This window comes from Eriocheir sinensis, chromosome 54 (genome assembly GCF_024679095.1).
Source record: "Eriocheir sinensis breed Jianghai 21 chromosome 54, ASM2467909v1, whole genome shotgun sequence".
Taxonomy (NCBI): Eukaryota; Metazoa; Arthropoda; class Malacostraca; order Decapoda; family Varunidae; genus Eriocheir; species Eriocheir sinensis.
The window spans coordinates 5437601-5458570 of record NC_066562.1 but is presented as its reverse complement, the minus strand read 5'-3'; the positions used below and the strand labels follow the sequence as shown (position 1 = coordinate 5458570).

General features: G+C 43.1%; 2 protein-coding genes and 1 long non-coding RNA gene across 23 annotated transcripts in view; 2 read left to right on the top strand and 1 right to left on the bottom strand.

The window, feature by feature from the left end:
* Positions 1 to 20970, bottom strand: part of LOC126983606 (LIM domain-binding protein 2-like) — a 72833-nt gene that overhangs the window by 17654 nt on the left and 34209 nt on the right. For 5 of the 9 annotated variants that reach the window (XM_050836422.1, XM_050836421.1, XM_050836417.1 and 2 more), the window contains exons 4-7: positions 18369 to 18541; positions 15345 to 15554; positions 13999 to 14122; positions 5280 to 5321 (exon numbers count right to left, since the gene is read on the bottom strand). In XM_050836422.1, coding sequence (XP_050692379.1) covers positions 5280 to 5321; positions 13999 to 14122; positions 15345 to 15554; positions 18369 to 18541 — 549 coding nt within the window. The remainder of the gene's footprint in view (positions 1 to 5279; positions 5322 to 13998; positions 14123 to 15344; positions 15555 to 18368; positions 18542 to 20970) is intronic. The other 4 variants (XM_050836423.1, XM_050836419.1, XM_050836420.1 and 1 more) reach the window with 1 other exon arrangement.
* Positions 769 to 2731, top strand: LOC126983608 (uncharacterized). 12 transcript variants are annotated; one of them, XR_007736032.1, is made up of 5 exons: positions 769 to 917; positions 978 to 1050; positions 1113 to 1236; positions 1299 to 1397; positions 1725 to 2644. It is a non-coding gene; the product is annotated as an uncharacterized LOC126983608 (long non-coding RNA). The 12 variants fall into 12 exon arrangements; XR_007736039.1 differs by adding an exon at positions 1580 to 1630 and having other exon boundaries at positions 805 to 928; positions 989 to 1236; positions 1299 to 1360; positions 1677 to 2731; XR_007736043.1 differs by lacking the exon at positions 1299 to 1397 and adding an exon at positions 1531 to 1630 and having other exon boundaries at positions 805 to 928; positions 989 to 1174; positions 1677 to 1800; positions 1863 to 2648.
* LOC126983607 (octapeptide-repeat protein T2-like) lies at positions 9795 to 10979 on the top strand. Of its 2 annotated transcripts, none has more exons than XM_050836425.1 (2): positions 9795 to 10156; positions 10424 to 10979. In XM_050836425.1, the coding sequence occupies exons 1-2, from the start codon at positions 9795 to 9797 to the stop codon at positions 10977 to 10979; spliced, it is 918 nt and encodes a 305-aa protein (XP_050692382.1). The 2 variants fall into 2 exon arrangements, with proteins under 2 accessions (XP_050692382.1, XP_050692381.1); XM_050836424.1 differs by having other exon boundaries at positions 9795 to 10303; positions 10364 to 10979.

Genomic DNA, 20970 nt, shown 5'->3' with positions numbered 1-20970 from the left:
TAATGAAAAAAAGCCTGTAAATCACTGCTCTCATCTATCTATCTATAACTTGTATTTCTATCGCCTTTATTTTACCTGTATTTTTTTTTACTTCTTGGCCTATTGTGCCGAAATGTTCGAAATGTATGTTCTATTTATCTATCTAATCATCAATCTATCTATCTATATATTTTTCGTGATTTCATTTTCTCGTTCCCGTGATATTCCTTCTTTTTCCTTTCTCTTTCTTATTTGTGATGCGGGAATACACATACGTAACTAAAATATCTAATCATCAATCGATCTATCTACCGTATATATTTTTCATGATTTCACTTTCTCGTTTCCGTGATATTCCTTCCTTTTCCTTTCTCTTTTCCTTATTTGGGATGCGGAAATATACCTACGTAACTAGAACATCTAATCATCAATCTATCTATCTGTATATTTTTCATGACTTCATTTTCTCGTTTCCGTGATATTCCTTCCTTTTCCTTTCTCTTTTCCTTATTTGGGATGCGGAAATATACCTACGTAACTAGAACATCTAATCATCAATCTATCTATCTATATATTTTTCAGGACACCTCCCGTAACTGACCCCTCTTTCGGCCACCTCTTCGGATTCTTTACAGGAGCAGCAAGTAGTGGGATTTTATTTATTTATTATTGTTTCCTTTTTTTTTGTGCCCTTGTGCTGTCTCCTTTGCTGGAAAAAAAGTTGTAATGTGGCTTCCATGGGTCATTTTCTCCCCTCTGCTCTGCCACACAGTCTCAACACCTATTTTTTCCTCTCATATGTTACCTTGAAAAAGTCTTAGATGAGTTCGCAATGCTGAATTTCCTAACACAAGGCTCTTACATCACAATTCCCAGGTATATTTCAGGTTTGCAATGCTGACTCTCCCAACACAAGGCTCTAAGGTCACAATTCCCATGTAGATTTCAGGTTTGCAATGCTGACTCCCAACACAAGGCTCTTAGGTCACAATTCCCAGGTATATTTCAGGTTTGCAATGCTGAGTTTAATGACACAAGGGTCTTAGGTCACAATTCCCAGGTATATTTCAGGTTTGCAATGCTGAGTTTAATGACACAAGAGTCTTAGGTCACAATTCCCAGGTATATTTCAGGTTTGCAATGCTGAGTTTAATGACACAAGGGTCTTAGGTCACAATTCCCAGGTATATTTCAGGTTTGCAATGCTGAGTTTAACGACACAAGGCTCTTAGATCACAATTCCCAGGTATATTTCAGGTTTGCAATGCTCAGCTTAATGACACAAGGCTGTTAGGTTACAATTCCCAGGTATATTTCAGGTTTGCAATGCTGAGTTTAACGACACAAGGCTCTTAGATCACAATTCCCAGGTATATTTCAGGTTTGCAATGCTGAGTTTAATGACACAAGGCTGTTAGGTTACAATTCCCAGGTATATTTCAGGTTTGCAATGCTGACTCTCCCAACACAAGGCTCTTACATCACAATTCCCAGGTGTATTTCAGGTTTGCAATGCTGAGTTTAACGACACAATTCCCAGGTATATTTCAGGTTTGCAATGCTGAAGGCTCTTACATCACAATTCCCAGGTATATTTCAGGTTTGCAATGCTGAGTTTCCTGACACAAGGCTCTTACATCACAATTCCCAGGTGTATTTCAGGTTTGCAATGCTGAGTTTAACGACACAATTCCCAGGTATATTTCAGGTTTGCAATGCTGACTCTCCCAACACAAGGCTCTTAGGTCACAATTCCCAGGTATATTTCAGGTTTGCAATGCTGAGTTTCCTGACACAAGGCTCTTACATCACAATTCCCAGGTGTATTTCAGGCTTGCAATGCTTAGTTTAATTACACAAGGCTCTTCCATCGCAATTCCCAGGTATATTTCAGGTTTGCAATGCTGAGTTTAATGACACAAGGCTCTTACATCACAATTCCCAGGTATATTTCAGGTTTGCAATGCTGACTCTCCCGACACAAGGCTCTAAGGTCACAATTCCCAGGTATATTTCAGGTTTGCAATGCTGAAGGCTCTTACATCACAATTCCCAGGTATATTTCAGGTATTCACTATTAAATAACAACATATCAGTACATAACACAACCCTCAAATTAATACTCAATAAGCTAAGGAAGTGAGGTTAGTCAGCACCCACAAGCTACTATTCATCATTATTTGTTATTTTTGTATATGTTACTAGGTATATATATGGCAGGCTTCAGGCGGGCAGGCAGACAGACAAGCATTAGTACTCATGCAAAATATACAGAGTTAGGGAAGAGAAGATGCAGAAGAAGGTGTTGTCTCTCTCTCTCTCTCTCTCTCTCTCTCTCTCTCTCTCTCTCTCTCTCTCTCTCTCTCTCTCTCTTGTCCTGAAATATCTTGCTGTTTGCTGATTGATTGTGTGTGTGTGTGTGTGTGTGTGTGTGTGTGTGTGTGTGTTTTCAAGGCAGTGGTTGTCATGGTGAGAGAAAAGCTATTGTAGTGGTTGCACTCTCTCTCTCTCTCTCTCTCTCTCTCTCTCTCTCTCTCTCTCTCTCATTACTTACCTCCCGGCATTTTTGTTCACATAGAAAAAATATTTATTATGGCATACACGGTGCTGCTTTAAACACACACACACACACACACACACACACACACACACACACACACCCACACACACACACACATGCATATAACCTTCCCATATTGTGTGTATTTGTAGTGTATCAAAGTGCAAAAAAAAATATATATATACCTTGAAACTACACACACACGCGCACACACACACAAACGCACACACACACACACACACACAACAGCATGTGCGTAAATGAAACCATAAGTAGGAGGCTGTGAGTGAGTGAGTGAGTGAAGGGCTGTGTGTGTGTGTGTGTGTGTGTGTGTGTGTGTGTGTGTGTGTGTGTGTGTGTGAGAGATTGAGAGAGAGAGAGAGAGAGAGAGAGAGAGAGAGAGAGAGAGAGAGAGAGAGAGAGAGAGAGAGAGAGAGAGAGAGAGAGAGAGAGAGAGAACATAAGCAGAAAAGGAAGAAAAAAAAGTGAAAGGAAGGAGGAAAAGAGAAACTGAAGGGAAGGGAAAAATACAAAACAAAAAAACAAGAAAATAGGGAATAATAAGAAGAAACAGATAACAGAGGAGGAAGAAAAAACAATAAGAGGAAGAAAAGAAGACAAAGGAGGGAAGAAAATAAAGAAAATAGTCAGTTGTAAAAAAGTAAACAAGGAACAGAGTAAAAGAAATATGAAAGGAATGGAGAAGGAAGAGGAGAAAAGACACAGGAGTAGGAGGAGGAGGAGGAGGAGGAAGAAGAAGAAAGAGGGAGATAAAAAATAAGAAATGCAAACAAAACAAAGAAGAATAAAGAGAGGTGACGGATAGAATAAGAGGAATAATGAGAAAGAAGAGGAGGAGGAGGAGGAAGAGAAGGAAAAAGAGGCAGATTAGAAGAAGCATAAGAAAGAGTGGAAGGTGGAAGGAATAACAATGGAATAACAAGAACAATGGAAGAGAAAGAAAAGGAGGAGGAGGAGGAGGAGGAAGAAGAGAAGGAAAAAGAGGCAGATTAGAAGAAGCATAAGACAGAGTGGAAGGTAAAAGGAATAACACTGAATAACAAGAACAATGGGAGAGAAAGAAAAGGAGGAGAAGGAGGAAAAGAAAGAGAAGGAAGGAGGAGGAGAACAAGAACAATAGAAGAGAAAGAAGAGGAGGAGAAGGAGGAAAAGAAAGAAGGAAGGAGGAGGAGAACAAGAACAATAGAAGAGAAAGACGAGGAGGAGGAGGAGGAGGAGGCAGAGAAGGAAGGAAGGAGGAGAACAAGAACAATGGAAGAGAAAGAAGAAGGAAAGAATGGAAAGAAAAAAAGGAAAAAAAAAGTTAAGTGAGTGTAAAGAATAAGAAGTTGAAATAAGAGGAAAGGAGTAAGAAAAGTGGAGTAGGAGTGAGGAGAATGAGGTAGAAGTGGAGTAATAAAAGAAGTGGAGTAGGTGGAGGAAACAAATGATAAGTGTGAGGAATGAGAAATGGAGTGGAGTGGGAAGCGTGGAGTGAGAGGAGTGAAATAAGAGATGGAGTAAGAGAGTGAGAAAAATGAGGAAAAAGTGGAGTAAAACAAGTGGAGTAGGAGTGGAGGAAACAAAAGATAAGTGTGAGGAATGAAAAATGAAAAGGAGTGGAGTGGAGTTAGAGGAATGAAATAAGAGGAGTGGAGTAAGAAGGTGGAAGTAAGAGGAGTGGAGTAAGAAGATGGAAGTAAGAGGAGTGGAGTAAGGAGATGGAAGTAAGAAGGTGGAAGTAAGAGGAGTGGAGTAAGAAGGTGGAAGTAAGAGGAGTGGAGTTAAGGAGATGGAAGTAAGAGGAGTGGAGTAAGGAGATGGAAGTAAGGAGATGAAAGTAAGAGGAGTGGAGTAAGAAGGTGGAAGTAAGAGGAGTGGAGTTAAGGAGATGGAAGTAAGAGGAGTGGAGTAAGAAGGTGGAAGTAAGAGGAGTGGAGTAAGGAGATGGAAGTAAGAGGAGTGGAGTAAGAAGATGGAAGTAAGAGGAGTGGAGTAAGGAGATGGAAATAAGACGAGTGGAGTAAGAGGAGTGGAGTAAGAAGATGGAAGAAGAGGAGTGGAGTAAGGAGATGGAAGTAAGAGGAGTGGAGTGAGATGGAAATGAAGAGGAGTGAAGTGGAGTGAAATAAGAAGAGTGAAATAAGAAGAGTGGAGTAAGGAAAGTGGAGTAAGAGGATTAGCAAGAGGAAAGAAAGAGGGCAGGAAAGTAAGAGAAATGAGAAGTAGGGAGTAGGGAGAAAAAAGTAAGAGGTGGAGTAGGAACAGAAAAGAGAAGAAAGTGGAATATAAAAGTGGAAGATGAAGGAGTGAAGTGGGAGTGAGATGAGAGGAAGAAGAAGAGTACAGAAGGAAAAAGGAGGAAGAAGAGAAGGGAAGGAGGAGGAGGAGGAGGAAGAATAAAATGAAGAAGTGAAAGGAGAAAGAAGGGAAGAAAAGGAACAGGAGGAGGAAGAGGAGGAAGAGGAGGAAGAAAAGGAAGAAATGAAAGGAGAAATAAAGGAGGAAAAGGAACAGGAGGAGGAGGAGGAAGAAGAAGATAATGAAGAAGTGAAAGGAGAAAGAAGGGAAGAAAAGGAAGGAAAGAAGGGAGGAGGAGGAGGAGGAGGAAGAAAAAGTATGTTAAAATAATAGAGTACAAAGTGGAGTGTGGTGAGAGGAAGGAAGGAAGGAAGGGAGGGAGAGAGGAGGAGGCGGCAGTCCACACAACACTGGCCAACACAAGGGCTCCACCACATACCTCCTTCTGCCCCAATTCTACCATTTGCTTGGTTAGCTGCACCTAGGCAAACAAAACATCTGGATCACAACAACATCAACACCACAACACACCACATCACACATCAACAACACAGAGACACATGGGTTAAAACAAGGGGGAGGGAGGAATGGGCTGTGACACCGAACTTGACCTTTCGTTAAAGAGCGATTTAGCGTACTTGTTTGACCGTGTAGCAGCGACGGTCCAAATTTGTGGCTTTACCGTGTAGCAGCGACGGTCCAAATTTGTGTCTTTATCATGTAGCAGCGATGGGACAAAATTGTGGCTTTACCGTGTAGCAGTGACGGTCCAAATTTGTGGCTTTATCATGTAGCAGTGACGGTCCAAATTTGTGGCTTTATCATGTAGCAGCGATGGGACAAAATTGTGGCTTTACCGTGTAGCAGCGACGGTCCAAATTTGTGGCTTTATCATGTAGCAGTGACGGGCCAAATTTGTGGCTTTACCGTGAAGCCGCGACAGCCCAAATTTGTGGCTTTACCGTGTAGCAGCGACGGGCCAAATTTGTGGCTTTACCGTGTAGCAGCGACAGCCCAAATTTGTGGCTTTATCATGTAGCAGTGACGGGCCAAATTTGTGTCTTTACCGTGTAGCAGCGACGGGCCAAATTTGTGGCTTTACCGTGTAGCAGCAACGGGCCAAACTTGTGGCTTTACCGTGTAGCAGCGACGGGAGAAATTTGTGGCTTTATCATGTAGCAGCGATGGGGCAAATTTGTGGCTTTACCGTGTAGCAGTGATGGGCCAAATTTGTGGCTTTACCGTGTAGCAGCGACGGGCCAAATTTGTGGCTTTACTGTGTAGCAGCAACGGTCCAAATTTGTGGCTTTACCGTGTAGCAGCGACGGGCCAAATTTGTGGCTTTATCATGTAGCAGCGATGGGCCAAATTTGTGGCTTTACCATATAGCAGCGACGGGCCAAATTTGTGGCTTTATCATGTAGCAGCGATGTGGCAAAATTGTGGCTTTATCATGTAGCAGCGATGGGGCAAAATTGTGGCTTTACCGTGTAGCAGCGACGGGCCAAATTTCTGCCATGATATAAACCCCCGAAAATAGATGATGCATAAACTGATCACAAATGCGTTGATATATATTACGAAATGGTTTGCGTGATTGATGATTTTTTTTCTTATTTTCTCGCTTAGAGGGGCCTTTAAGATCCCCGCAGCTACCGGGTTGAATGACGTAATGTAACTTTATTTTTTTTCGTATGTTCGTGATGTGACTTTGAGCACTTGTTTGAATGAGGTGACAGACATAACACTTCTTTTTTGTTGTTTAGGTAACTTCACGCGTACCTGTTCTTAACAATACACAAGGTTGCCAGACTGTCGTACTCAGACGCTTATATTTCCCGACTTCCTACCCCCAAACTGTCTTATGGGCTCCAATAACGAAACTCATTTAAAGTTATCGTTAAAAGAGTTAGATCCTGATGTTTCTTGGCAATAGTTAGGCGTCAGAAACCAGTAAATACTATGCTCTGATGTCCTGATGCTCTGATGATGATGAACGATAATCTGGCAACAGTGACGATATATGATCACTAAATGTATCAAACCCTTTACTTTTAGGTTCTTGAGGTACGTAACTTAGCATGTATGTTTAACTAGAGAGGTGACTAATCTAACCTTTTCATTCTTTTTAGTTAAGGTTAGGTTGTGTATAGAAATATCAATGGATCGAACTCTAAGCTTGGTGAGTTATTTAAGGAAGGAGAGTGGAGGGTGAGAGAGAGTCATATTCTTCAACATTTCAGCACCCAACCTCACATACGTATTTGACAAAGCTTTCGTAGGAGTTTTGGGCATTTCCAGAGGTACGTATTTTTATGATCCTGGTTTTAGTTTGACCTTTCTTCTGTAACGTGAACCTAGAAAAATGCTCTTAAGAACCCGACTGATCTGCTTTTTGACCTTTGGAAATGGCTGATGTGAGGGATTGTAGTGTCTCAGAATTCCGAACAGTGAGAGAGAGAGAGAGGGAGGGAAAGGAGAGTTGGGGGATGAATTGACTGAGGAGGAGAGTGGAGGATGAGGGAGAGGAGAATGGAGAGAGAGAGAGAGAGAGAGAGAGAGAGAGAGAGAGAGAGAGAGAGAGAGAGAGAGAGAGAGAGAGAGAGAGAGAGAGAGAGAGAAAGAGAGAGAGATTGCTTTAGCCTTTAGTGTATTTCAACAGTGCCACGGAATTATTCTCGTATCCATTTCTGTATCATCATATCCTTGTGCGTTCCATCCGAGGTCAATCCACTCAGGGAAAGGTCAAGTTAGGTCACGATATCTCAGGGGGAAGGAGGAGGAGGAGGAGGAGAGGGGAGAAGGGCATGGGAGAAGGTCACAGGTCAGGTCACAGAAACATACATAAAAAAAAGATATATAAATACACATGGGAAAAATAAATTAGTGTTAACAAAATGGGAAATAAAATTAAAAAAGGAATATTTACAACAATGCTGCCTCTTTGGGTTTGCTGAAGCCAGGCCGCACTGGGGGTTAATAGCACACAGAGACAGGAACAACGGAATGGATAAATAATGTGCGAACCAGGCCGGGAAGATACGCTGCTGGGGTATCCTTGAAGTAGCCCAATCCAGCCCAACTAACACAAAAATAGCCCATCTTAGCCCAGAAACCAGCCCAAGAGTACCGTTAAGGCTAGTGTGAGTGTGTATTTACCTAGTTGTAGTTTTACAGGGCCTGGGCTTTATGCTCATGTGGTCCCGTCTCTGTATCTACATTTATCCAACTTCTCCTTAAAGCTTTGCACACTTCTCGCCAATACTACATCCTCACTTAGTCTGTTCCAAACCTCTATATTTCTGTGTGTGTGTGTGTGTGTGTGTGTGTGTGTGTGTGTGTGTGTGTATTTACCTACCTAGTTGTATTTACCTAGTGTGTGTGTGTGTGTGTGTGAGATCGTAAGAAAAGGAGTCTGCAAGAGGTCAGGTCAGTACGTCTATACAAGGCAGCTCCTGTAAACCTAACCCAGATCTTACTGGTGGGTGATGGGAAGGGTGGAATTGTACTGGTGGATGCTGGGAAGGGTGATATCTTATTGGTGGATGCTAGAACACGGGGTTAAATCTCATTGGTGGGCACTAGAAAGGGTGAAATCTTATTGGTGGGTGCCGGGGAAGGTTGAATCTTATTGGTGGGTATTGGGGAAGGTCGATTTTTACTAGTGGATATTGGAAAAGGTTGAATCTTATTGGTGGATGCTGGGAAGGGTGAAATCTTATTGGTGGATGCTGGGAAAGGAGAGATCTTATTGGTGGATGCTGGGAAAGGAGAAATCTTATTGGTGGATATTAGGAAAGGGCTAATCTTATTGGTGGATGATGGGAAGGGTGGAATCTTATTGGTGGATGCTGGGAAAGGAGAGATCTTATTGATGGATGCTGGGAAGGGTGGAATCTTATTGGTGGATATTAGGAAAGGGTTAATCTTATTGGTAGATGCTGGGAAGGGTGGAATCTTGTTGATGGATGCTAGGAAGGGTGGAACCTTATTGGTGGATATTAGGAAAGGGCTAATCTTATTGGTGGATGCTGGGAAGGGTGGAATCTTGTTGATGGATGCTAGGAAGGGTGGAATCTTATTGGTTGATGCTGGGAAAGGACAAATCTTATTGGTGGTTGCTGGGCTGGAGTGGGCGGAGCTTATGGGCCAAGTTAGCGTGACAAGAGTGTGGTACCTTCCCAGCCTGGTTCAAAACGGAGACAGACCATACACACACACACACATGTATAGCCCCCAGCTAGCCACAGGCGCGCACAAAGGAGCAAAGATGGTACACATGACATATAAACACACAAAAGGCCTGTGAGTTAGACATTTTTCCCTTTTACTAATGACTTTTTTTTTCAGTGTGCTTAGGTAGTCATTTTTATTTGTGGTTATGTTGGTGTTGTTTATTTACTATGTTGTGTTAGATATTTTTACTGGTCTTTCGGTTTGACTTTGTGTTTGTGGGATTTGTTTTCAATGTATTTGGTTAAGTCATTCTCAGCTGTCGAAAGTATCAAGACACCTCTCCACACGAAACTAACCTCTCTTTTGGCTACTTTTGTGGGATCGGCGAGTAACAGCCTTTTTTTTGTACTTTTTGTTGCCCTTTGATGAAAAAAATAAAAGATAAAATAAATAAATAAACTGATTGGCGTGATTTGAGATAAACAGGAAAGTAAAGGGAAGAGGAAAACGAAGAAAGAGATGGGGTAGAAATAAAGGAAGAAAAGGCAGGAATAGGACAGGGAAATAAAGTAAATAATAAGAGAAAAGGGAATGGAAGAGGGGAAATAAATAGGAAAGGGAGAGGAAAAGAAAGGAAGAAGGGAAAATATGAGAAAATTTAATAAAAGAAAAGGGAATAGGGCAGGGAAAAAATAGGGAAGGGAGAAGAAAAGAAAGGAAGAATGGAAAATATGACCAAGGAAGGAAGGAAGAAAATAGGAAAGGAAGAAGGGAAAATATGAGGAAGATAAATAATAAAACAGGAAAAAATAGGAAAGGGAGAAGTAAGAAAAGGAAAGGAAAATATGAAAGTAAAATAAATAATGAGAAAAAAAAAAAAAGGGAGAAGAAAAAAGGGAGGGGAAAAAAGGTCAAAGGAGGAGGAAGAAAAGGGGGGGAAGGGGATGAGAAGAAAATGGGAAGAAGGTCAAGGAGAGAAAGGGGGGAAGGAAAAGGTCAAAGGAGAAGGAAGAAAGGGGGGAAGGGGGGTGAGAAGAACAAGGGGAGAAGGTCAAAGGATAGAAAGGGGGAAGGAAAAAGGTCAAAAGAGAGAAAGGAGGAAAGGAAAAGGCCAAAGGAGAGAAAGGGGGAAGGAAAAAGGTCAAAAGAGAAAAGGAGGGAAGGAAAAGGTCAAAGGAGAGAAAGGGGGAAGGAAAAAGGTCAAAAGAGAAAAGGAGGGAAGGAAAAGATCAAAGGAGAGAAAGGGGGAAGGAAAAAGGTCAAAAGAGAAAAGGAGGGAAGGAAAAGGTCAAAGGAAAGAAAGGGGGAAGGAAAAAGGTCAAAAGAGAGAAAGGAGGGAAGGAAAAGGTCAAAAGAGAGAAAGGAGGGAAGGAAAAGGTCAAAGGAGAGAAAGGGGGAAGGAAAAAGGTCAAAAGAGAGAAAGAAGGGAAGGAAAAGGTCAAAGAAGGAAGAAAGGGGGGAGGAAAAAGGTCAAAAGAGAGAAAGAAGGGAAGGAAAAGGTCAAAGAAGGAAGAAAGGGGGGAGGAAAAAGGTCAAAAGAGAGAAAGGAGGGAAGGAAAAGGTCAAAGGAGAGAAAGAGGGAAGGAAAAAGGTCAAAAGAGAGAAAGGAGGGAAGGAAAAGGTCAAAGAAGGAAGAAAAGGGGGAGGAAAAAGGTCAAAAGAGAGACAGGAGGGAAGGAAACAGTCAAAGGAGAGAAAGGGGGAAGGAAGAAGGTCAAAAGAGAGAAAGGAGGGAAGGAAAAGGTCAAAGGAGAGAAAAGGGGAAGGAAAAAGGTCAAAAGAGAAAAGGAGGGAAGGAAAAGGTCAAAGGAGAAGGAAGAAAGGGGGGAAGGGGGATGAGGAGGAAAAGGGAAGAAGGGAAAAAGAGAGAAAGGGGGGAAGGAAAAGATCAAAGGAGAAGGAAGGAAGAAAGGGAGAAGGAAAAGGTCAAAGGAGAAGGAAGAAAAGGGGGAAGGGAGATTAAAAGAAAAAGGCAAGGTCAAATAATAAAAATAATAAAAATAAATAAATAAATAAATAAAGTCCACATATATTACGCTTGTCAAATTATCGCTTAAAACATTATACCAAATCAGACATTATTCAACACTTTACCAAATTCAATTCTATGCATACATGAATATTGCAACAACTCGATCGCTCGGCAAGTCCTTCAGTAACAACTTCAATGATTTCAAATGCAAGTGAACATTTTGAAACGCGATAATTACGCGTGGAAACAATAATCTGTGCATGAAATTGACTTTTTGAATATATGTTCTGTGACTTAACCAGCAGCCTGTGTGTGTGTGTATGTGAGAGAGAGAGAGTTAGTGTGTGTGTGCGTGTGAAAGAGTGTGTTAGTGTGTGTGTGAGAGTGTGAGTGTGTGTGTTTGAGAGAGAGAAAGAGATAGAGAGAGAGAGTTAGTGTGTGTGTGCGTGTGAAAGAGTGTGTTAGTGTGTGTGTGAAAGTGTGAGTGTGTGTGTGTGAGAGAAAGAGAGAGAGAGTGTGTGTGTGAGTGTGTGTGTGAGTGTGTGTGTGTGTGTGTGTGTGAGATATGTATTTTTATCGATTTGCAGTATACAGGGCCTGAGCTTGTGTGTGTGTGTGTGTGTGTGTGTGTGTGTGTGTGTGTGTGTGTGTGCATTCAGTCAACTAACCCCACAGTCACTTACACATCCTCGGCCAAAGCCTTCGTAGCTTTTATCAATGGGGGGGAAAAAAAAGAGGGGGGAGGGGGGAGGGGGGGTCTCACACTAACACAGGTCATGCCTCAGGGAACAACAAACACATCGGAACATTTATGAATTTTCAACATTCTCCTCATGACACTTTAAAGGAAATTATACCGAGTGAAACATGTTGGGACACGTTTCTAAGACTCAACCATGCACTCAAGACAATGGGAACTAGGAAGCAAAAATAAATAAATAAATCCAAAAAAATTAAACTGGAAAAATAATGTAAGGTAATAAATGGTAACAGGAATAGTCTAGGGTAATATTTTTAGAACCATTCACAGTTAAATTAAAAAAAGGAGTCTATGAGCATTAGCCACAACTACCATTCAAAAAAACACTAACTCAGTAACTAGGGATTTTTTTTTTTTTTAAGCCCCAGATGTTGCTGATTACTACTTTCCTATATTTTCCCTTCTTTTCCCTTTTTCTTCTTTTCTTCACCATTTCCTATTTTTTCCCTTCTCTTCCCTTTTTCTTCTTTTCTCCCCCTTTTCCTATTTTCATCCCGTCTTCTTTTCTTCCCCCTTTTCCTATTTTTTCCCTTCCCTTATTTTTTTCCCTTCTTCCCTTTTTCTTTTTTCCTCCTCCCTTTCCTATTTTTTTCCCTTTCCTTTTTTTTCTTTTCTTCTCCATTACCTATTTTTTTCCCTTCTCTTCCCTTTTCCTATTTTTCCCCTTTCCTTTTTCTTCCCCCTTTCCTATTTTTTCCCTTCCTTTCTTCCCCCTTTCCTATTTTTCCCTTTCTTCCCCCTTTCCTATTTTTCCCCTTCTTTTCTTCCCACTTTCCTATTCCCTTTTCTCTTTGTTTTTGTTTACTTTCCTATTTCTTCCCTCCTCTTTTTTCTCTCTCCTCCCTTTCCTATTTCCCTCTTTTTTTTTTTTACCATACTTTCCTTCTTTTCCCTTTTTCTTCCCCTCCCTTTCCTATTTTCTTCCTCTCTTCTATTCCCTTTTCTTTCTTCTTTTATTTCCTTTCATATTTCCTACTTTTTCTTTTCCTTTCCCTCTCCTATCTTTTTTTCCATCCTATTCTCTTTCCTTTTTTATTTATTTTACTTTCCTATTTTTTCCCCTTCTTCCCTCTTTCTTCTTCTTTTCTTTTCCTATTCCCTTTATTTACCTTATTTTCATAACTTTCCCTTCTTCCCTTTTCTTCTCCTTTTCCTATTTCCCTCTTCTTTTTATTTACCTTCTTTTCACATTGTTTTCCTTCTCTTCCCTTCTTCCCTATTCTTATTTTCTTTTCTTCTCCCTTTCCTATTTATTCCCCTTTTCTCTTTATCTACCTTTCAGATTTTCCCCTTTTTCCCTTTCCCTTATTTTCCTATTTTTTTCCTGTTCTATTTTTTTTATTTCTTCCCCATTTCTTTCTTCCATTTCCGTTATTATTTTTTTTTCTGCTAACTCCAAATGTTAAGTCAATCCATCTATTTTTTTCCCCACTGTGTCTATTTTTTCTGATTTGTCTTTGTGTTTTCCCTATTCCTTCCCTTCCTCTTCATCCTTTCTATCACTAACCCAACCTCTCCTCCTTCTAACCTAACCTAACCTAACCCTTTGAATACTCCTACCATACATCCCTCCTCCCCCTCCTTCTAACCTAACCTAACCTAACCCTTTAAATACTCCTACCACACTTCCCTCCTCCTCCTCCTTCTAACCTAACCTAACCTAACCCTTTAAATACTCCTACCACACTTCCCTCCTCCTCCTCCTTCTAACCTAACCTAACCTAACCCTTTGAATACTCCTACCACACTTCCCTCCACCTCCTCCTTCTAACCTAACCTAACCTAACCCTTTGAATACTCTTACCACACATCTCTACCTCTCCTCTTCCTCAACCTAACCTGACCCCAACCAGTACCAAACTACCACACGCAACATCGCTCTTCCTCCTCCTCCTCCTCCACCTAACCTAACCTAATCTTTTAAATACTATACCCCACATCTCTCCCTCTAATCAACATCGCTCTTCCTCCTCCTCCTCCACCTAACCTAACCTTTTAAATACTATACCCCACATCTCTCCCTCTAATCTTTTGCCATCTAATCCATAATAATACCACACGCAACATCGCTATTCCTCCTCCTCCTTCTCCACCAATCCTAACCTAACCTAACCTTTTAAATACTATACCACACATCTCTCCCTCTAATCTTTTGCCACCCTACCCATAACAATACCACACACAATGCCGCTCTTTCCCCTCCTCCCGTCCCGTCCCGTCCCGTCCCGTTCCACAAGGTGCCACATTTACCTGGAGGCGCCACCATCCGCTGCCACTTCTGGAACAGCGTGGTCTTGAGGCAGTCGCGTGGGGAGAGAGCGTAAGCCTTGTGCCTTGACATCAACTCCTGCATCGGCTCAAGGATCACACATAACTGGGGGAGGGAGGGAGAAAGGCGATGATTAGTACGTGCATTGGTATTGTATTGGTGGTAGTAGTGGTCTGAGTTGTTGTTAGCGCTTGTAAATACTGGCTCAAAACTCACACATAACTGGGAGGAGGGAGTGAGAAAGGGGATTATCAGTATTGGTTTTTAAGTGGTAGTAGTAGTAGTGGTTGTTGTTGTTATCACTCATAAAACTTGACTCAAAAATCACACATAACTGGAAGGAGGGAGTGAGAAAGGGGATTATCAGTATTGGTTTTTAAGTGGTGGTGGTGGTAGTAGTAGTAGTGGTTGTTGTTGTTATCACTCATAAAACTTGACTCAAAAATCACACATAACTGGAAGGAGGGAGAGAGAAAGGGGATTATCAGTATTGGCTTTGTAGTGGTGGTAGTAGTAGTAGTAGTAGTAGTAGTTGTTATCACTCGTAAAACATGCTCAAGAATCACACATAACTGGGAGGAGGGAGAGAAAAGTGATTGCTCAGGCCATATAATTAAACATTTTGTCACCCAGTACACATATTTAACATTGCTCTTCTAGGAGTTGCAGGCCTTTCCAGGGGTATTTTTTTGGCACCATGAACTCAAGAAAACACCCATGATGATACATTTTACCTCTTTTTCGGCCTTTAAAAATAGCTAAAGTGAAAGTCAGCAGCGTTTACGAATACTAACTGTAGAGAGATGCCCTTTTACCATGGAGAGTTTCCTGCTACCTGATTGTTTGAATGTATGATGTCTGAGCACAACATTTTATATGAATACTTGCCAGGCAATGTGACCCAACACATTTACTAACAAAGTAAAGAGTGGCCCAAAGAGCGGTCACCCTGGACGCACCCTGAGGTAGTTGAGGGTGTGGTTGGTGGTGCCCTGCCTGGTGAGATTATAGAACAAGGATGGGAGAGTGCGTTGGTGACTATACTGTACGAAAGACTAAAATAACAAGTGCTGAATTGTCAAGTCTCTCTCTCTCTCTCTCTCTCTCTCTCTCTCTCTCTTCTATTTTTCTTTACAGTAGAGGAAGCAGCTCAAGGGCAACAAAAAGAAAGTGAAGAAAAAAAGCCTGCTAATCACTGCTCCTGTAAAAAATAAATAAATAAATAAATAAAAAAGGCCCGATAATATCTGGTCCTGTAAAAAAAAAAAAAAAAAAAAAAAAAAAAAAAAAATTAGAGTGGCCCAAAGAGCGGTCACCCTGGACGCACCCTGAGGTAGTTGAGGGTGTGGTTGGTGATGCCCTGCCTGGTGATGTTCTTGCTGAGGGTCTCCACCATGCCGGGGTCCTGCTGGGTGTGCATGGCCACCACTGACCGAGGGATCAGCTCGCGATGGTTCCGGACCGCGAAGTGCCAAGACTTGATCCTCATTAGGTCGTCGAAGGTGAACTCCAGGATGAGGCGCCCGTCCGTGCACACCTTGGGGGGAGACAGGGGAGGCGTGAGTGTGGGAGGGGAGGAGGGAGAGAGTGGATGAGGGGAGAGGAAGAGACGGGGAGAGGAAGAGGGAGGGAGTGAATGAGAGAGGAGGAGGAGGGAGGGAGTGGATGTGGGGAGAGGAGGGAGTGAATGAGGGGAGAGGAAGAGGGAGGGAGTGAATGAGGAGAGAGGAGAGGGAGGGAGGGAGTGGATGAGGGGAGGAGGGAGGGAGTGAATGAGAGAGAAGGGAGGAAGGGAGTGAATGTGGGGAGAGGAGGGAGGGAGTGGATGTGGGGAGAGGAGGGAGTGGATGAGGGGAGATGAAGAGACGGGGAGGAGGGAAGGAATGAGAGAAGAGGAAGACAGGGGGTGAATGAGGGGAGAGGAAGAGACAGGGAGAGGAGGGAGAGGAGGGAGTGAATCAGGGAAGAGGAAGAGACAGGGAGGAGGGAGCGAGGGAGTGAATGAGGGGAGAGGAAGAGACAGGGAGAGGAGGGAGCGAGGGAGTGAATGAGGGGAGAGGAAGAGACAGGGAGAGGAGGGAGCGAGGGAGTGAATGAGGAGAGGAAGACAGGGAGAAGAGGGAGTGTGTGAATGAGGAGAGGGAGGGAGTGAATGAGGGGAGAGGAAAACAGGGAGAAGAGGGAGGGAGGGAGGAAAAGAGGGGGAGGATGGGAGAGACACCAGAGAGGGAGGAAGAAGTATGATGTGGTCCAGTAAAAGAAAGGGAGAGGAAGAGATATGAGGAAGGAAAAGTAAGGGGGAGAGTAGATGAAGGGAGGGAGGAAGGAGAAATACGAATGAGGGAGAGAGGGAGACAGGTAGAGAAAGACACGAGGGAGTAAACAGATGAAGGGAGAGGTGAGAATGAGGGAGATGAGGAAGGAATGATAAGTGAAAGAGGACAGGTTTGGATACGGGATAGGACAGGGTTGGATAGGGGATAGGACAGGGTTGGATAAGGGATAGGACAGGGTTGGATAGGGGAAAGGACAGGGTTGGATAGGGGGACAGATTTGGATATAGAGGATGAGGGGAAGAAAGACGTAAGGGAGAAAGGGAGGAAGAGGGAGGGAGAGAATGAGGGAGGGAAGGAGGGAGGGAGGGCATTGGGTTTGTGTGTTGAGTGGGTGTGAGGGAGGAAGAAAGGGGGAATGAGAGGAATGTGTGTGTGTGTGTGTGTGTGTGTATGTGTGTGTGTGTGTGTGTGTGTGTGTGTTTGAGTGGGAAGAGAAAGGAAGAACTAGTGTAAAAATAGAGAGAGAGAGAGAGAGAGAGAGAGAGAGAGAGAGAGAGAGAGAGACGTACACTTACATAACACACACACACACACACACACACACACACATACTTCAAGCGAACACAAATAATCAAGAGGAGGAGGAGGAGGAGGAAGAAGAGGAAGAGGAGGGAGTAAGAGAACATTATCAACGCTATTTAGGAACCGGAAGGTGAGAGAGAGAGAGAGAGAGAGAGAGAGAGATAAGAGAGAAATGTGAAATGATAAGGAACTCTGACCAACTAAGATAATCAGTTCATAATGACTCTCTCTCTCTCTCTCTCTGTGGGACTTAAAACTATTCATTCAAACATTTTTTCTCTTATCAATACACACACACACACACACACACACACACACACACACACACACACACACCATTCCGCATTCCCCCACTCCTAACTCCCCCATTCCCCCACCCCACCCATTTTTTTTTATCGTAAAGGAGACAGTTCAAGGGCGTAAAAAAAAATAATAATAATAAAAAAAAAAATAATGAAAAAAAAAAAAAGCCCACTACTTACTGCTCCTGAAAGACAACCCCACCGTTCCCCTTCCCTCACCTCCCATCACCCATCACCTATCCCCCCTTCCCCTACTTCCTATCACCCACACCATTCCACTATCCAACACTCCCTTCCCCCCCTCCTCAACCTCCCTATCCCCTCAACCCCCAATCATCCACCCCATTCCCCCTTCCCTCACCTCCCATCACCCATCACCTATCCCCCCTTCCCCTACTTCCCATCACCCACATCATTCCACTATCCAACACCTCCTACCCCCTTCCCTCAACCTCCCTATCACCTACCCCCCATCATAGCCCCACCATTTCCCCTTCCCTCACCTCCCATCACCTATCCCCCCTTCCCCTACTTCCATCACCCACACCATTCCACTATCCAACACCTCCTCCCCCCCTCCCCTCAATCCCCTATTCTCTCAACCTCAATCATTCACACCATTCTCGCTACCCATCACCCATAAACATCCCATTTTTTCCCTCTCTCGCACCCCCCACACAACCCATTTCCTTAATCCATCCATACTCAATTATTACACCCCCCAACTCACCGACCCACCCATCCCCCCACCTCCCCATTCCCAGTACCCATCACCCACTTTTTCTTCCTCTTTTCCACCCCAACTCACCCATACACACACGGGGGCTTCGTGGTGCAGTGGTTAGCACACTCGGCTCACAACCAAGAGAGCCCGGGTTTGATTCCCGGGCGGAGTGGAAAAATTTGGGCGGCTTTTCCGATACCCTACGCCCCTGTCCACCCAGCAGTGAATGGGTACCAGGTATTAATCGGGGGTTGTGTCCCGTCTCCTAAGATCTGTTCCCTTTTCCTATAATTCCTTCCCCTTCTGTCTCTCCGGCATATGACCACAGATGTTGCACCGACTAAACAAAACTTTCCAAACTTTTCCCATACACACACAACCCCATTCCCTTAATCCACCCCACCCATACACACACACACACACACCATTCCCCCAACCCCCCCATTCCCCATCCCCCCATGACCCACCTTAGTGTACATGGGCTTGCCGTGGTGGGTGACCATCGTGCACTGGTCGCAATCCAGCGTGATGGAGGTATTGTGGAAGGACTCCTTGGGGTGCTTGAGGGAGTAGTACAGCTCCGTCACGCCGCCTTCGAAGATGCTCCGGAAGTATCGGGGTATGAGAGTCCGTCCTATGGCTGCCGGGGAGGAGGAGGAGGAGGAGGAGGAGGAGGAGGAGGAAGAAGGCAAAGGACAGGAAAGGGTAAAAGTGGTGAGTGAAGAAGAGAAAAGTGGTGTAAGAAGAGACAAAGAAGGAAGGAGGTGGAGGAGGAGGAGGAGGAGGAGGAAGGCAAAGGAAAGGAAAGGAGGGAAGCAGTGAGGAAAGAAGGATAAAGGGAAAATGGAGTAAACACGGTGATGGAGAAATAAGAATAAAGAAGAGCGGTGTATGAAGAAGAGACAAGGGAGAAGGAAGGAAGGGAAAGGGAAACAAAGGAAGGAAGGAAGGAGGGAAAAGAAAGGGGAACAAGGAAGGAAGGAAGGAAATAGAAGAGTTGTTGGAGTTGAAGAAATAAGAATAAAGAAGAGCGGTTAAGAAGAAGAGCAAAGAAGGGAGAAGGAAGGAAGGAAGGAGGGAAAAGAAAGGAAGGAAGGAAGGAAATAGAAGAGTTGTTGGAGTTGGAGAAGAAACGGTGAATGAAGAAAAGTGGAGTAAGAAAGACAAAGAAGGAGGAGGAGGAGGAAGACAAAGGAAAGGTGGAAGAGGAAGGAAAAAGGGAGAAAGCAGTGAAGAAAGAATGACACAGGGAAAATGGAGTAAAAGCGATGAATGAAGAGTAGATGAAAGTGGAGTAAGAAGAAACAAAGACGGGAGAAGGTGGAGGTGGAGCAAGTTGGAGGAGAAACGGTGAAGAATAAAAGATGGAGTAGAGAAAGTGGAGCAGGTGGAAGAGAAGAAACAGTGGAGGAAGGAGGATAGAAAAAGGAAAGGGTGATGAAAAGGTGGAGGAAGAAAATGGATAAAGGAAATGGTGGTGGTTTAGGTGGAAGCAGTGAAAGAGAGAGAGAGAGAGAGAGAGAGAGAGAGAGAGAGAGAGAGAGAGAGAGAGAGAGAGAGAGAGAGAGAGAGATTATTACCCTCAATTTCACACAACAAGTCTTAACCCACCCAACTCATATATTACAGACTTACACAAAAACATTATTATTATTATTATTACTTTTTTTCTTATACTAGTTCATACCACGACTACCACTACAAAACTACTACTACTACTACCACTACCAAAGACATTATAAACCTAACCTAACCTAACCTAACTTAACCTAACCTAACCTAACCTAACCTAACCTAACCTAACTTAACCTAACCTAACCTAACCTAACCTAACCTAACCTAACCTAACCTAACCTAACCTAACCTAACCTAACCTAACTTAACCTAACCTAACCATTTATACTTTCCTTCCTTCCTTCTTTCTTCTTTTCTCTTCCCTATAACCATTTACACCCTCCTTCCTTCCTTCCTTCCTTAGTTTCCCTTTCCTTCCTTCCTTCCTTCTTTCTTCTTTTCTCTTCCCTATAACCATTTACACCCTCCTTCCTTCCTTCCTTCCTTCCTTAGTTTCCCTTTCTTTCCTTCCTTCCTTCTTCCTTCTTTACTTATCCCTACTACTACTACTACTACTACTACTACTACTACTACTACTACTACTACTATTACCAAAGATCTTGTAAACCTAACCTAACCTAACCATTTTTTTCCTTTCCTTTCCTTCTTTTAACTTTTTTCTTTGATCTAACATTTAATTTTTTCCTTTTCCTTCCTTCCTTCCTTCTCGTTTTATCCTTTTCTTATCCTCTTTTTTCCTTATTCCCTCTTTCTTTTCCCTTTTCGTTCATTACTTTTCCTTCTTTTCTTTCCCTTTTTTGCTTTCATCATTCTTTTTCCTCCGTTTTCCCTTTCCCTTCCTTCCTTCCTTGTTCCCTTTTCTTTTCCCTCCTTCCTTCTTTCCCTCGTTTTCCCTTTTCCTTCCTTCCTTCCTTATTCCCCTTTCTTTTCTATTTCCTTCCTTCCTTGTTCCCCTTTCTTTCTCTCCTTCCTTCGTTCCCCTTCCCTTCTTTCCTTCCTTGCTCCCCTTTCTTTTCCCTCTTTCCTTCCTTCTCCCTTCTTTTCCCTTCCTTCCTTCTTTCCTTGTTCTCTCCTAATCCCCTTTCTTTTCTCGCCTTCCTTCCCTCCTTCTCTCTTCTTTTCCCTTCCTTCCTTCCTTGTTCTGTCCTAATCCCCTTTCTTTTCTCTCCTTCCTTCCTTCCTTCTCTCTTCTTTTCCCTTCCTTCCTTCCTTGTTCTGTCCTAATTCGCTTTCTTTTCTCTCTCTTCTTTTCCCTTCCTTCCTTCCTAATTCCCTTTCTTTTCTCTCCTTTCTTCCTTCCATCGTTTCCCCTTCCCTTCATTCTCTCTTCTCTTCCCTTCCTTCCTTCCTTTCTTCCCATTCTCCCTCCATACTCTCGAGAGGGCTTCCAACATATGTCCTCCTTCCCCTCATAGACATTAACTTTTCTTCATTTTCTTCCCCAAAACTTTCTACATCGACTCGAATTCCCTTATATGAGATCTGAGCCTTTGA

Excerpts from the sequence above, each read along its gene's own strand:
- LOC126983607 (XM_050836424.1), top strand. The coding sequence starts at position 9,795 with ATGAGGAAGATAAATAATAAAACAGGAAAAAATAGGAAAGGGAGAAGT. Across the intron at positions 10,304-10,363 it reads GAAAAGGAGGGAAGGAAAAG|GTCAAAAGAGAGAAAGGAGG; the intron begins GTCAAAGGAAAG and ends GGGAAGGAAAAG.